The 17,524-nt window shown below is 34.5% G+C and overlaps 1 protein-coding gene across 1 annotated transcript; it reads left to right on the forward strand.

Moving 5' to 3' along the window:
* The first annotated feature begins 15,175 nt into the window (after window positions 1-15,175).
* LOC142635313 (NAC domain-containing protein 30-like) lies at window positions 15,176-17,113 on the forward strand. Its single transcript, XM_075809496.1, has 2 exons — window positions 15,176-15,622; window positions 16,823-17,113. Exons 1-2 carry the CDS (start codon window positions 15,176-15,178, stop codon window positions 17,111-17,113), a joined length of 738 nt encoding a protein of 245 aa, XP_075665611.1.
* The last annotated feature ends 411 nt before the right edge of the window (window positions 17,114-17,524 follow it).

Below are 17,524 nucleotides of genomic sequence, written 5' to 3' on the forward strand. Positions count from 1 at the left end.
AACATTCATGATAATAAAATGTCGGATGGTGATCATATGGATGGTATTGATGCCTTGGTAGGTGACCGAGTTAGAGGGGAACCAAGAAATGCAACCGAAGATAAGGAAGTGTGAAATTTTGTCAAACTTGAGGAAGATGCAAAGTGTGAGTTGTATCCGGGTTGCACTGATTATAGTATCTTGAAGTTTGTTATTGTGATTTTGAATGTAAAGGTAATGACCAACTTGAGTAATAAGGGACTTGATATGATGCTAGAATTGCTGACAAAGGTTTTACCGAAAGGTAACTTAGTTATAAGGTCAACTTATGAAGCAAAGAAGATATTACGTGACTTGGGCATGTCATACGAGCACATAGATGCATGCAAAAATGATTGTGCACTATTTTGGAAGGAAAATGAAAACTTTGATAAATGTCCGGTGTGTGAGGCGCCTAGGTACAAGGATACACGTGCCTAAGGTAAGAAGATTCCTCATAAGGTATTGCATTACTTCCCGTTGATATCGAGATTGAGGAGTTTGTACATGTCAGACCAAAGAGCTAAGGACATGAGATGGTATATAGACAAACGTGTAGACGATTGGATAATGAAGCATCTAGTTGATAGTGACGAGTGGAAGGAGTTTGATTTTAACATCCTGATTTTGCCCTCAAACCTCGCAATGTAAGGCTGGGGTTGGCTACAGATGGATTTAACCCTTTTGGGAATATGAACAACAACTATAGTATGTGGCCTGTCATACTTATTCCCTATAACCTACCGCCTTAGTTGGTTATGAAGGAGCCATATTTTATGTTGTCATTGCTTATTCTTGGTCCCCATCAACCGGGAAATGAGATTGATATTTACTTGAAACAATAGGTTGACGACTTGAAGGAGTTATGGGAAGAAGGTGTAGAAACTTATGATACTTAAAGAAAAGAGCATTTTTAGATTCGTACAACTTTGTTGTGGACAATATATAACTATCTTAGATTTGGTAACGTGTCTGGGCGGAGGACAAAGAGTTATCATTCTTGTTACACTTGCAACAATGAACCATATTCAGAAGCTTTGGAAAGTAAAATTGGATTCATTAACCATCAAGCTTATATGCCTATGGAACATTGTTGGAGATAGTTGGTTGCATAATGGTTTATTGGAGAAATGGAAGAGATCTTTAGAGTTACAAGTGGGAAAAATAAAAGAGCAGCTAGATAGAATGCCAAATATAATTTTAGGAAAGCATCCAAGTAACAAGAAGAGACAACTCATTGGAGAGCCAGATTGGTCAAAGGTAAGTATTTTGTACAAGCTTCCATACTGGAAAAATAAGAAGCTTAAGCATAATATTGATGTCATGCATGTGGAGAAGAACATTAGTGAGAGTACTTACGGTACTTTGTTGGGCATTGAGGGGAAAAACAAGGACACTGACAAGGCATGGATAGACTTGCAAAATATGAACTTTAGGCACACATTGCATTTGAAACAAAGTTATGATGGATCATATGATAAGCCTTAGGCTTTCTTTTCATTAAGCCCAAACGAAAGGGATGGTTTTCATGACTTTTTGAAATCAGTCAAGTATCCGGATGGCTATGCAGCCAACATATCAAGGTTAGTGAATGCAAAAAATGGTAGATTATCTAGTTTGAAAAGCCACGAGTGTCATGTGCTACTACAACAAATTCTTCCAATTGGGTTGTGAGGGTTTGCACATAAAGACATTAGTGGTAAATTTACATTGATAACGTCTAACTCATCTTCGTTGTCACTAAGCATATTAAATTCATATAATAATATTTTTATAATACGTATACACTTCATTTTACAAGATCAATTTGAGCTACAAGGAGATTCCAATTTGGTAACAAAAGCATTAAATACAAAATGTGGAAGATTATTGAGTTGCAGCTCCAATAAGTTGCATCAAACTTGGAAAAAGCTAGTACAATCTCATGGTGCTAACTATGCAAGAAGCCACCCGCCAAAGAATGCCACACTTGAGTAGTGGACTGGACTCATTGATGGGAAATTGACCAATAAAGATTGGCTGGTAAATTATTTATGTGTATATTATTATTATTCAATGTTTACTATATTATGTTGTCAAGTGATTAGCTTAATACTTAGATGAAGTAAATGTATACTATTTTATTCATGATTTAATAAATATCTTGAATGTTCTTTATTAGGAAAATCAAGAAAGAACTTTGAAAATAGGAAGAAAACTTTAGGCAAACATAGATGCGGGACAAAGGCACTTGTTGTTAGGGTTGATAAGGAGGTGTATGTTTTTTCATTTTCTTAAACCTCAATATATTACATGTTGTCATTAATTAACTATATCTATCTAACACTTGAATGTTAATTAATCAGACAAATAATAATGGTGGTCAAGTTCTCGAATTAGCAAAAATCTTCAAAGATGTTCATTTCAATCCAAATACAAATATGTGGATACACCACGAGGATGAAGTGACATATGTATGTGTATCATTCCATTTCTATCATGTTTGTAAAGTTATAACATATGTGGTATTAATGTTGTGATTGTTTATTTCTTTTTCTCTTTCAAATGATAGGAAACTATTCTTAAAGTGCAAGAGGATCATTGTCAAGATCCTAATTCATTTCCCCTTACACAAGAGGAGATCTCAAACTTGGTTTTTAAGAAGAAGTCCGGTATTGTAAAAGGACTTGGCATGAGACCTTCCTCTTCTCTAGTAACCACCACCTCATCTAGTTCCTCGGTGGAGTATATCCAACGGCTAGAAAATGAGATAATTGAGCTCAAAGAGGCAAGAGCTAGAGATCAAGAGGAGCGAGTTAAGGAGCAAGAGGCATAAGCTAAGCAAGAAGAGGTTCAATCCTTCTTGAACAATAAGATTCAAAATATGAGCACGACAATGCACATGGAAAAAGAGACCATCACATAACAATAAACCCCCCTCATTAAGCTTTTTCTTTATGAAATCTTGGCAATTATCATTATTAGATGCATTATCTAAAGTAATGGAAAATATTTTCTTCTCAATACCCCATTCTTCCAAGAAACTTAAAATTTTCTCATATAAAAGAGTTCCGTGTGTGGAGGTGGCATATGACAAAAATTCAAGATGATGTTTTTCAATTCCCAATTCTTATCCACATAATGTGCTGTAAGACAAATATATCCCTCACTTGTAACAGAGGTCCATAAATCTGAAGTCAAACATATTTTACCAGGAATTGATTTCAACTTATTTTTAACATCATCCTTCTCTTTCTTGTAAAGTTTTAGAACATCAGCTTTTGACGTATTCCTAGAAATATGTTTAACATTTGAATTTAGATAGCTAAAAACTTTTCTAATGCCCTCATACTCAACAAAGCTAAATGGTAAATTATGTTTAGTAATAGCCTCCGCTAACACAATTATGGATACTTCTACTTATCCTTCACCATCTTTAAGAGTCAATTCAAAATCAAAGTTTAAGAAACCAAAAAGAGTTTCAGGGAAAAATAAAAAGGAAAAAAAATCAAACTTCTACAGTTTGGACTGACTTTGTGAAATTTCCTATTAATGAAGAAGAGATAAGTAAGGCTACTTGTCAATGGTGCGGGAAAAAAATTTTGCCGGATAGTCATCATGGAACATCAAACTTGCATCGCCATCTTTTCAAATGCTTAAAACGAAATGAAGTAAAACAAGATGGTGAAGAAGAGGGTAGGGTGTTACAAAACAAGATAATTCAAGAAGAGTTTCGTGAGCATCATCATCACTTTCCAAATTTACAGTCGGTCAAGCCGCTGTACTCTAATTATCAAAGCAAAATATATAATTAAAATTAAAATTCTAGTCTATTTAAAACATCTAAAGAAACTGTGAACATAACTACATTCTACATAAGTGATAATACATTCATCCAAATGACACAGAGGCAGAGGCAAAGGCAGAGCAGTATACTATATTTGATGACACATTCATCCAAATGACACATTCATTCAACGATCAAACACACTAACAACTAAATATAATGTTAGCAGAGGCAGAGCATTATACTATATTATTATTGCTAAATCATAAATTCATAATATTAAAAAATCAATCTAAAAACTAAAAATATTTAGGGATTTAAGAGAATGATAAAAATGATTTAACTTACCTTCACCAAAGTTGATGATTTGTGGTTGTGCTCTTCTTAAATGGGTCAGTAGTTGTGTGGGTCGTGTGGCTTGTGGGTGGGCGAGAGACAGAGAACTGAGAGAAGTGAGAAAGCAGAGCAGTAGAGAGTAGGCCGGAGGCGCAAGAGAAAATGAGAACTGAAAGACAAAGAGTAAAGTTGAAGTACTGAACTGAGAAAGAGGAACTTTCAGGTTTGTAAACTTGTATTGTGAATTTTGTCATTTAATGTCTTTGTTTGGCTTTGAAAAATCCAAAATGGACTACAGCTAGGCAGCAAGCATTGACCAATGACCATTGAATGAGATATATATATATATATATATATATATATATATATATATATATATATATATTTGAATGGTTGTGATACAACCAAAGCCTTGTCAATGTTGTCATTGTGTAATGTGTTGGACGGATGGACCTATTGGTGTAAGGTGCTGTGCTTGTGAGTTGTCAATTGTCATGACATGACAATTGATTCAATATTTTATTAGTTTATAATTTTATATGATTATATTTATATGAAGTATTTAGGTGCTTTCCTTTATGCACCTAGTATCAGTACATAATTTAAAATTTTTTTTAGCGAATTTTTTTAACAAGTCAGGTTACGAGTTATCTGGGTTGAGTCGAGTTGACCTGCAAAAAATTGGGTTGGGTCACGAGTCAACCCGTTTTTGTTTCGGGTAAAAAAAAATCGAGTTTGGGTCGGGTCAGAAAATTCTGACCCTTATTGCCATGTCTAAGTTTTAGTGACGAATTTTTTCGTCACTATATGTACCCGAAAATAGTTTTAGTGACGAAATTGTTCGTCACTAAATATGATTTAATAAATTGAAGTGTTTTTAGTGACAAAATATTTTCGTGACTGAGTAGTGTTTTTAGAGAGGAAAACATTTAGCGACGAAATGTTTTCATCGCCAAAAGTTTTTTGTTTTTAAACAAATCGAACTTTTAGTAACAAAATTTTTCGTCGCCAAGACTTTTAGCGACGGGGTTTCAGTGATGAAATGAGTTTTGTCATTAAAAGTCCGATTTCATCGCTAACGGTTCTTAGTGACAAAAAACTGGACTTTTAGTGACGAATTTTTTTGTCACTAAAAATACATTTTGTTGTAGTGCTAGGCACTAATATATGCAATCCAACAACATTCTAGAAACAACCAAGACAATAAACTTGAGCACTTTATATTTTATGCTTTGAAATAGAGTTTAGTGCAATATAATTAATTAATACGTTCATAGTTTTATTGATTTAAAAAAAAAAAAAAATTATACAAGATAGAAATTCTACTCTAACCTAATCTAAGTGTATATGTGTGTGAAGCTCTCCTCTGGAGACTTGAACCCTAATCCTTACCCCCCACACTCCATAAGCACTTATACTTGTGTAGTGACCATTGCATCAAGGGTGCGTGGTAGTATAGTTTTATTAATTAATAGTAGGGTAACATAGTTTGATACTTATCCAAATTGCACAATTTGTGTTTCTTTTACACAATTTGATACTTATCCAAATTGCATAGTTTGTGTTATAATTGCACATTTTGTGTTCTATTGTAATATTGTAATAAAAGAAAATCACTGTAATATTGTAATGAAAGAAAAGAAACCTACAAAATGCATGGTAAAAGAAGAATAAGAGGATAATCATAAAAAAATAAGAAAATGATTAGAAGGCTGTTGATTTCTTTATAAAAAGAAAATAGAAAAAAACTATGTACATTGACATATCTATTGAATCGGAACAATTAGAACTGCACTTTTGCACTTTTGTTTTTGTAAGTAAAGTTTTTTCTTTTTTGGATTTTGAATTTAGAAAAAATGATGATGATGGTGTAGAGAAAAAGTACATAGAACTGAGAGGAATTGATCAAGAAATAAATTGAAGAAGTTGAGATTTGAAACCAATGTGACTATTGTCCTATTTTGTAGATAGTGTTTTATATAGGAGTTAGAGATTTTATTTATTTTTTTTTTTTTAAGTTATCCTTACGTTTTATCTCTACTTTTTAATTTTTTTTCTCAAATTCAAAATTTGAGATGAGATTAAGGAGCAAGGGAAACCAGATATTGAACACACACACACACACACACACACACACACACACACACACACATATATATATATATATATATATATATATATAGCATGTTATCCTCAAGTTTTACTCTACTTTTTCTTTTCAAATTCAAAACAAAGATATTTGAGGGGGGAAAAAAAAAACAAACATGAGATGAGATTAAGGAGCAAGGGAAACAGGATATTCAAAAAAAAAAGAAGAGGTTGAGTCTTGATAAAGAGAAAATGAATAAATGAATTAAATTCTTTGAAAGCTTAGTTTGAAAACCAACTATAGAGTGTTCCTATTTTATAGATAATGTTATAGGTAGGAGTTAGAGATTTATATTTACTATGTTATCATAAACTTAGGATGTAAGGGAATTTTTGAATCAAAGAAATGTCTATTTTAAATAGGAGAAATCCCTTAAATAGTAGTATAGATAAAACAAATTCAAACTATTTTTTTTAGGCAAAAAACCAATTCAAACTTAACAGTACTAACTTCTCCATTATCACAAAAAATAGTAAGAAACAGTAATACGTAGACATGAGTTGAAAGAGGATAAGACCAAATATGCGAGAAAAGAGATGATGCTAAGTAGATTGGGCAACTATGCAGACAAGGCGTCATTGCACAATGATTGGCCAGTTGGCAGCAGTAGTGTGGTGTCCTGTACACCCTCAGACTCTCCCTCTCTCTCTTTTAGGGATTGTATTTTGAAATTAATTGAATATGAAGCTTTGTTTAAATTGCTTTTTTCTTTTTCTTTTGAAATTTTAATTTTAATTTATTTATTTATTGTTTTGTTTTTGAATTGCTAAAAACTGGGCTTCTTGTTAAATGTGTTTATGTTTTGGACTATTGTGGGCTATTTGTTTTTATTAAGGGGTAAAAGATTTTGTTTGGGGCGAAAAAGTTTAATTTTTTTGGCACAAATTCTGAATCAACCTTAAATATACTTATATAAAATTTTATTCCCCAAAATTCAAGGGGGCCATTGCCCCCTAAGGCCAAAGAATGACTCCTTCCTTGATATGATCACGTAATTACATTAGTAATTAATTAAATTAAAAATAAAAATATTAAACAATTTTTAAGCATATTTTACCAATCAAATATGGAATTAATGAGATAAGTGTGGTAGACAACTTTTACTTAAATATCCTGAAATTCTTGTAAATGTCTAATATGGAATTAATGAGAGATTAGTGTGGCAGGCAACTTTTACTTAAACATCATCAAATTCTTGTAAATGTGTAATAGGCTAATTGCAATTGAACTACTCAAATTAATTAAGTATTCACTATAATTAGAAGATCGTGGAATTTTTGTTTTGAGTGTATTGGGTTTTGAGTTTGTGAGTTTATTATGTTAGTAAGATTTGTGAGTGTTGATTAATATAGTTGTAATCCATATCATTGATATATAGCAGATATTTTGGTAAGTGTTGATTGTGGATATATATATAGGCATGAAGTTGGCCAAACCATGCTAAATATCGTTGTCTCTTATGTATATTTTATTTTCTTGTTGGTGTGAATATCTTTTCTAGCCCCAAATCATAATAATTGATGTTAGTGTTTTTACTATTTCACAACATGATTTTAATAATATATCATATTAGACAAATCCTCAATTGTGAGTCTTGAACTTAGGCATGATTTATAAGTTAACCCTAGTTAACCACGTCGAAGTTATGAAATTCTAAGCTTTGCAATGGACAACAATGGTGAACAACAACGGTGAAAAGTTTAACAGAGAAGGTGTAGAGAGAAAGAAGAAAAGAGACAACTCTATTGAACAATGAATCAGAACAAGTATTTTTATAAGCTCAAGAAAATACATCACACAAATCACTACTTATATAGCACAAACAAATAGATACAATCTTGAACCTTCTAGAAGGTCCTATCATAACTGAATCCTAACAGCTCTGCAACCACTTCCGAATTTTAAGGGAGGACGGTTATCATACAGTTACTATCTGAGCTCTGTTATCAGTCTCTGTAACAAGCTTTGAGTAATTGTGGAGAACAGAGCAAGTCTTGAGAACCATAATAGAAGAAGGTCAAAACGGTACCATTCCTGTTGTTTAGAAACGATGACGTTTTCCAACTTCACTTAAACTTATGGCCTGTTTGGGAGTTTAGAGAAGGAGGAGAGTAGAGGGGAGTAGAGGGGAGGGGAGTAGTGGGGAGAAGAGTAGAGGAGAATGATTACCCTCCACCTTGTTTGGATGTTTTTATAATTAGTAAGGGGGAAATGAGTAATTAGCCCTTCTCCTTATTTTTAACATTGTAATTTTATAAATATAATAAGGGTAAATTAGGTAATTTACTTTATCAATAATTTTATGTGCTCTACTCTCCCTCTAAATCTCTCCAATTTGGGGGAATTAAAAATGAGGGGGTTGGAAGTAGTTGAAACCTCTTCAAACCCCTCCAAACCCCTCCCCCTCCTTCCTTAAAAAACTTCCAAACAAGGTAATTGAATTACTCCCCTTCCCTCTACTCTACTCCCCCACCTTTTTTAAACATCCAAACATGCCATTAGTCTCACTTACAACACCATTTTGACCTTAGCATCCAGTTACCGTTGGACAGAACTAGCCGTTGCCTTGTTCCTTTATTTTCAAACCACAATGTTCTTCAGGTCTCAAGTCCTTTCTTACTTTATCATCCCCCCTCAAAACCATGGGGGCTAGGGACACCATGATTTTGGAGTGAAGAAACATAAACCGAGAAGAAGAAAGACTTTTAGCAAATATATCAGCAAGCTGATCCCCAGTGGCAATGTATTTAACTTGGAGATCACGGCGTAAAACTCTCTCTCGATCAAAATGGTAATCAACCTCCCCATGCTTTGTATGAGCATGGAAAAGAGGATTGGAGGCGATGGCCAAGGCAGAGACATTGTCACATCAGAGTTTAAGAGGAGAAGGAAGAAAAAGGCCTAGGTCTTTCAACACTAGGCGAAGCCAAGAGAGCTCAATAACAGTGGAGGCCAAAGTTCTATACTTAGACTCAGTAGAAGATCGGGAGACAGTTTCTTTCTTCTTTGCACTCCAAGTAATAGAATTGTAACCCAAGTAAGCAATAAACCCAATGGTAGAACGCCTATCAAAGTGATTATCAACCCAATTAGAGTCTGAAAAGGCAGAGAGAGAAATTGGATCAGGTTAGAGAAAAATCCCAAAATTGAGAATGCCATTGAGATATCTGAGAATGTGCTTAGCGGCAACCAAGTGAATGTCAGTGGAAAAAGACATAAACTAACAAACTTGATGCACAGCAAAACTGAGGTCAGGCCTGGTGAATGTTAAGTAGTGAAGGGAGCCAACTAAAGTTCTATATTCATGAGGGCTGGAAAGAAAGGACCCTTCATTAGGAACCAACCTGATATTAGGAGCACAGGGTGACTTGGCAGGCTTGGAAGAGAGCATGTGATGCTTGAGAATCAAATCCTGAGCATACTTTGTCTGACTAAGAAACAAACCCTTGGAAGTCTTGGTGATTTGAAGGCCAAGAAAGTAGTGAAGAGGAACTAAATCCTTAAGTTCAAAAGCTTCACTTAATTGTGCAATCAGTGAGGTAAAAAACTGAGGACTGTTCCCAGTAAGAACAATGTCATCCACATAAACCAACAAATAAACCACAATCTTGTTCTGTCTGAGAATGAATAAAGAAGAATCAGCAAGGGAAGCATGAAACCCCAAATGCAAGAGCTGACTAGAAAATCTATCAAACCAAGCTCTAGGAGCTTGTTTAAGTCCATACAAAGATTTCCAAAGCCTGCAAACACGATTAGGACATGAGGGATCAACATAACCAGGTGGTTGCACCATATAAACCTCTTCTCTCAAGAAACCATGTAGAAATGCATTCCTAACATCCAACTGCTATAAAGGCCTGTTAAACTGGACTACAAGAGAAAGTATGATTCTGACTGTTGGAGGTTTGACAACAAGGCGGAAAGTTTCTTCGAAATCAACACCATATTGTTGATGAAACCCCTTAGCCACCAACTTGGCTTTGTACCTATTAATACTCCCATCACTATTCAACTTGAGCTTAAATACCCATTTGCAGCCAACCACATTCTAAGTAGGAGAAGGTGGAACTAAAGACCATGTACCTTGCCTTTGAAGAGCAGCAAACTCTTCGTCCATAGTAGAACACCATTGAGGATACTGTGAAGTAACCTTATAGGAAGAAGGTTCAGTGAGAGTATAATTTGGTTTAGGAACTGAAGGTAACTTCTTGGTCTTGGCAGGCTTGGCCACAGACTTCAAGTCAACAGGTACAGCCTTGGCAGCAAGTGCTTTAGGCTTATAAATACCATCTTTAGACCTTGTAAACCATAGGATGAATATTAGTGACAGAAGGAACCTGAACAGAAGAGACTGGAGGGACTTGTGGAAGAACTGAGGGTGAGACATCAAAGGGTGTACGGACATTGGTAGGACTAGACATGGAAGGATTAGAAGGTGAGACCAAGGGAGACAGAACTGACACAAGTTGGACAGAAGGCTGAGAAGCAGGTGATGAGGGTACAAAAGATGAACGTGGAAGAGACATATTAGGAGTAGACATGTGAAGAGACTGAGACATAGGAGAACTAGATGAAATAGGTGAAGTGGTTGGAGTGTGTGAAGAAGGAGTGGAGTGATTTAACATAAGAAACTAATGGAGGAAAGGAAAGCATGACTGATCAAAAGAAGTGGGGGACTGTGCAGATAAAGAAGTGGAGTTTGGGCCATTGGACAAAGAATGAGAACATAAGAAATCACTTTCATCAAAAGTAACATGTCTAGATCTGTATATTCGAGAAGTAGAAGGGTCTAAATAGATATACCCTTTTGTATATGTAGGATAGCCAAGAAAAATGCAAGATGAGGTGTGAGGTTGGAGTTTGTGATTGTTGTAAGGCTTGAGAAGGGGAAAACAAGTGCAGCCAAAAGATCTTAGATGTGAAATATCAGGTCTGGTTAAGAATAACAGTTCCCAAGGTGATTTATTCTTGAGAATAGGAGTAGGTAGTCTATTAATAATGTGGACTGCTGTGGATATGGCATGGGACCAGTAAGGTAAGGGTAACTTGGAGTGTGATAATAAGGTAAGAGCACATTCAACTAAGTGTCTGTGCTTTCTTTCAGCGACTCCATTCTGTTGAGGAGTATGTGAGCAAGTCAGTTGTTGAATAATACCATTGGAGGAGCAAAAGTTTTTAAAAGCATTAGATGTAAACTCTCCACCTCTATTAGTTCTCAAAATTTTAATTTTGGTGTCAAGCTGATTTTCAACAGTGGCTTTAAAATGCTTAAAAACATCATCAGATTTAAGTTTTAAGAGAAATAGCCAAGTAAATTTGGAATACTCATCAACAAAAACAACATAATACTTGAAATCATTAACAGATGTAATTAGGGTAGGACCCCAAACATCATAATGGACTAATGCAAGAGGCTTAAAAGCTTGAAAATCAGATTTATTGAAAGGAAGTTGATGCATTTTGCCATGAAGACAATGTTTACAAGGAGTGGTATTGTCACTACATGGTGAAGTACAAGATACATCAACAGAAGCTAATGCTGTACTAAGCACTTTATTACTAGGATGCCCTAGCCTATTATGTCACAACTGCCACTTATTAAGTCTATTTACATGAAAAACAGAAGGTAAAGGAGAAGCTTGTGCTGATTGAGTGGACTGTGATTGAGATGCAGATTTGAAGACAGAAGGCTTGAGAAAATTTTGAGAGTAGATTGGATAGACACTATTCTCACTCAAGCCCTTGTAGAGGAGTCTCCCCATAAGAATATCCTGAAAAGTTCATGAGCATCAAAATGACAAGAACAATTATTTTGAAGGCAAAACTTGTGAACAAAATGTAAATTCATTGCTATTCTAGGGACATGAAGGACATCTTTTAATGTGAAATTGTGATATTTGGTATGAAGGGTTGTGTTACCTATATGATTGATTGGAAGAGTCTGTCCACTTCCCACAATAACTTGTTCAGGCCCATTGTATTGAGATTGGATTACAGGGTTATTGAGATTGGCAGTAAGATGATCAGAAGTACCTGAGTCTGCAAGCCAAGGATCTTGATTATTGGTGATGGTAGCATTGGACACACTTGCCATAGCAGCTAGCTTAGTAGGAGGATTCTTTCCTAGATAGGCAAAATCCATCCTATGATAACTATCCAAGGCTCCATGACTTGATTTTCCACAGATTTGACATGATGGACGATTAGTCTTGAAATTTTGTGAAGAATTCTGGTTCTGATAGTTCTAAGGGGAGAAATTCTAAGCATGAGCAAAATTCTGATATGATTGAAAATTCTAATTTGGTTGAGAGGAGAAATGCTGAACATCATTGTGGTTGTACCTACCGACTCCTCTTCCTCTATTAAAATTATTTCTTCCCTTTCCTCTACCAGAACTATGATTCTGAGACTGATTTTGAGAAGTGCTACTTGATTTGCTATTAGAAGCAAACATAGCTAGTGAATGAGAAAATGAGTCTGAGTTATCCATCATTGCTTGTTATTCACTATGTAACATAATAGCCAGTTGCTCATATGTGATAGGTTCACTCCTAGTTCGAATTGCTGAGCAGAAATGAGCAAATTCTTTAGGAAGACCTCTGAGCACAATGCAAATCAACTCTTCATTGTCTACAATAACTCCTATAGCAAGTAGCTTAGCATGAGCAATCTTGATCTTCTGCAAAAAGGTATTCACAGAATCATTACCTTTCTTGAGACTTTGAAGCTCAAGCTTGAGATTCAAGATGTTTGCTCTTGATGTAGAGGTGAACCTCTGTTCTAGAGTGTTCCAGACCTCTCTTGAGCTTGTAACTCCAACAACAAGTGAGAAAACTTGTGGAGTAAGAGTTGAATTTATCAAGGAAAGCAAAGCTTTATTCTTGATCTTCCAAGCTTGGAAATCAGGATTCACAACAGAGGTTGAATTTCCTGTAGCATCAAGAAGAAAAGGAGATGGCTTTTGTGCAGTGCCATCGATATGTTCAATCAGAGAATAAGCCTCCAGTATAGTGAATAACTTGTGCTTCCCTGATATGTAGTTGGTGTAATCTACCTTGATTGACATGAGGTTTGACATGTTGGAAAGTAACAGTAATGGAGATTGTGTGGAAGTTGTTTGTCTAGAGTTTGGAAGAACAGGTGTTGTATGTGTGGATTGGGCAAAGTTTGTAGGTGTTGTTGAAGCCATGGATCTAGGGCTCTAATACCATGTGAAATTCTGAGCTTTGCAATGGACAACAATGGTGATCAACAATGGTAAAAACTTTAACAGAGAAGGTGTAGGGAGAAAGAAGAAAAGGGAGAACTCTATTGAACAATGAATCAGAAAAAGTATTTTTACAAGCTCAAGAAAATACATTACATAGATCTCTACTTATATAGCACAAACAAATAGATACAATCCTGAACCTTCTAGAAGGTCCTATCATAACTCAATCCTAACACCTCTGCAACCACTTCAAGATTTTAAGGGAGGACGGTTATCATACAGTTACCATCTAAGCTCTGTTATCAGTCTTTGTAACAAGCTTTGAGCAATTGTGGAGAACAGAGCAAGTCTTTAGAACCATAATAGAAGAAGGTCAAAACAGTACTGTTCCTGTTATTTAGAAACGATGACGTTTTCCAACTTCACTCAACTCAGGCTGATTTTGGATACGGATGAAAATTATTGCGTCTGCGACTTCAGCGTTTTTTTTTTTATTTTTTATTTTTTATTTTTTTTATTTTTTTCCTTCTGCTGCACGCGTTTCATAGGGGACAAGGCTACTGTTCATGTTACCGTGCATGAACAGTAGCCGCATTTGCTGACTTTTCAGCACATTTGTGGATCCGTGTACTGTTCACGGGATCCACAAACTTCACGTTACAGATTTTTTTATATTAAAAATGGGTCCCACGATACTATTCATACATTTAAAAATTATTTTGCTACAATGTTTTCAGTGTTTAGTTTTCACTTATGAGACCGTTTTGACCTTAGCATCAAGTTACCATTGGACAGAACTAGCCGTTGCCTTGTTCCTTTATTTTCAAACCACAATGCTCTTCACTCTTCAGGTCTCAAGTCCTCTCTTACTTTATCAGAAGTGACCTTTTACATTCAATGGTTTTTTTGCTTTGTTTTTTTGTTTTCACAAATGTTAAGGTGATATTTTATAATTGGTATAAAATAATACTGAAGTTAGCAACGGATCATGTAAAAATGAGGCTTCATCAATCACAGTGTGCAACCTTAAAAAATTATTTTTATTTTTTTTAAAAATTGTGTCTAGCTTTAGATGACTTGGCCACTTTGCTAAATAATTAAATTTTATTCAGTCTTGAGAGGGTTATTAAAGTTTATAACAAGTAATTCATGTATTTATAATCTATAATCTATACAAAACCGATATCATTTAATTTTTAGTTCACCTCATAATATTATACTAATACATATGCTTTTGAGGCATAAAAAATTTACAAGATTTTTATTTTAATATATACTTTTAATTGATTTAAAATCTACTCTATATTTAGTCCCTTCATTGGAATTTTAGTAAATCATGGAAATTCTTCGGTACATTGGAGCAATTTTAGTAAATCTGATGTGATCCAAAAAATTTGTTTAATTATGTATAATTTATATAACAAAAACCCTTTCATTAACTGCCTAATCTTTTTTATTTTTTTTTTTTGACGAAAGATAGAGAAACACAGGCCTAATTAATCCTAAGTCGCGCGGAGTCCTACTCCTAACCGGCCAAGGAAATTTTTTTTAAAATTTCTTTACTTTTTAATTCTCAACCGACAGTCATACTCCAGTATAAAAGAATAAGCTGCCTCTTTCTGCTTTCATACTTCCATCCCAAGAAAACACTAATTAACCTAGCTCAATGTATCTCTCTCACTCTGAGAGTAACATGATGGCGGATTATGGTAACGAAGATGATCTTTTGCCTTGCTTTAGGTTTCGACCAACGCATGTTGAGATTATTGAACATTATCTCTACAATAAGGTACATGGACTGCCGCTGAGTTCAAACGACGTTTTGATCGAGTGTGATCTCTATGGAGAAAAGGATTCCTGGAGTTTGAGGAAATACTTCAAGGACAGCGATGAGAGTAGTCTTTACTTCTTCACGAAACTGAAGAAAGTGACAACCAATGGTTCAAGAATACAAAGGAGCACTCCCTACGGCACATGGAAACTCAATAACGATAAGCCAATATATCGAGATAAAGCTAAGAAGAACCAAATTGGCTCTATGAGAAGTCTTACTTATATGCCGCACAAAGGGCTCAAATCTACCATCGGCCGATGGGTAATGCATGAGTTTAGACTGGCGGGGAGCCTCCTACGCAATAAACAGGTAGCTATCTTTAAAAATTTTGAAAGAAAGAAAGTTTTTTTTTTTTTGGTTGCATTCTCATGTTGTCGTTAATTTCGAGTTTCTATGTTTGGATGATATATATTACGTGCTATTGGTTGTTTAGATTATTGGGTTGTTAAAATTTGCAAAAATTGTATTTTTATGTTTTAGTCTATGAGTATTTTAATAGTTGAAATTAATTAAGGTTATTTTGTAATAAGGTAATTAGGGTTTTTTTGGCCAAATAGAACTAGGGTTTAATTTTTTTATATAAGCAAAATATTGTTCTCTAGTTTCGACTCCAACCAACACTAGGAGTCAATTAACCTAGTGCTAACTTTGAGTGGTTTTCCTTGTTTGAAGGAAAGAAAGTTTCTTTGTTGCATTCTAGTGTTATCGTTAATTTGGAGTTTCGATGTTTGAATGATATTATGTGCTATTGGTTGTTTAGATTATTGGGTTGTTAAAAATTGCTAAAATTGTATTTTTATGTTTTAGTCTATGAATATTTTAATATTTGAAAATAACCTTATTTTGTAATAAGGTAATTAGGGTATTCTTGGCCAAATAGAACTAGGGTTTAATTTTTCTATATAAGCAAAATATTGTACTCTAGTTTCAACTCCAACCAACACTAGGAGTCAATTAAACTAGTGCTAACTTTTAGTGGTTTTCGTTGTTTGGTGGTAACTCCAAGCAAACCTAAATGTTGACTCATGCTACATATGTATTTTTTTCGTTTTTAAAGATTTTATCTATTTAGTATTTATCATGCTACATAATATTTTGTGGTATATTGTTGTTTAGATAACTGGGTTGTGCTTTTCGTTATCGGGGTTACGAATATCTTACTGCCATGGTGTTTATATTGCATGGATTGTGCTACTTTGCTTTAAGTATATGCATAAATACATTGTAGGCTTGGTTTCCTAAATGGTTATGATGTTATGGGAATCTTGATATTGCCTTCCGAATCTCTCTAGTGTATTTGGTGTCATTTGATTGATTGACTTGTTAATAAGAGTAAGATTTGTATTTTTATCACTTCTCTCCGTTAAAAAAATTGGTTCTTATTTATTTCTATATAAATGTCTTTAGTTTATTGTTTCTGATTTTCCTTTTGTAGCCTTAATGATTTTATCAATATTTTTTTTTAGCTTTTATTAAACAACACTTAATCAACATATTTTTTTCTTGCAGTATGAGGATTACGTGATTTGTAGGATCGAAAGCCAACGAAATAAGGAAAAAGAAGACAGGCTTACACGAGAGGTCATTCAAAATGAAGAGCATTCTGTAGAAATATTTGAGCAACAGAAAGATGGAATGACTAACACTAAGTTTGCGGATGACATTGATGACATCAAATTAGAACAGTTGGGGGCTTACGTTTCATCGTTAGAATTTGAATCACGCCCATGGGAATGGGATTGGACGGCAATAGACACAACATCCTCAAACCTTCATGCTGCCAATGCCTTAGAGGCTTAGACACTCTCTGTTTCTCTTTACAGCCCTGATTATGGATTTATTTAGTTTTCGATTCTTTTGTTATGAGTACATATGTAATATTCAAGCTATTCTGAATATTGGTTGGTCTTCCAACTATAATAAAAAATTAAGATTTGTTCCTCTCTACATATGCTCTAGTATGGTTGCAAAATATTTTTGGTTCATTTTTTGTTAGTGCCAAATTGTTTTGTAGCTGTTTTGCTTATATGGAAAGTTAGAATATTCATTGATAGGAGTTTGCCGTAGAATCCAAAGGTTTTACAGCATGTTGACCTATCTTTATATTTATTTTTCAATTAAATGAGACAATTTGAGAGAAATTATTAGGTCCACTAAGAGAACAGCTAAAGTGGTTCTTCCAACCACTAAAATGATCAGAGAGGACCACCT

The sequence above is a fragment of the Castanea sativa genome, chromosome 5, assembly GCF_040712315.1.
Source record: "Castanea sativa cultivar Marrone di Chiusa Pesio chromosome 5, ASM4071231v1".
Taxonomy (NCBI): domain Eukaryota; kingdom Viridiplantae; phylum Streptophyta; class Magnoliopsida; order Fagales; family Fagaceae; genus Castanea; species Castanea sativa.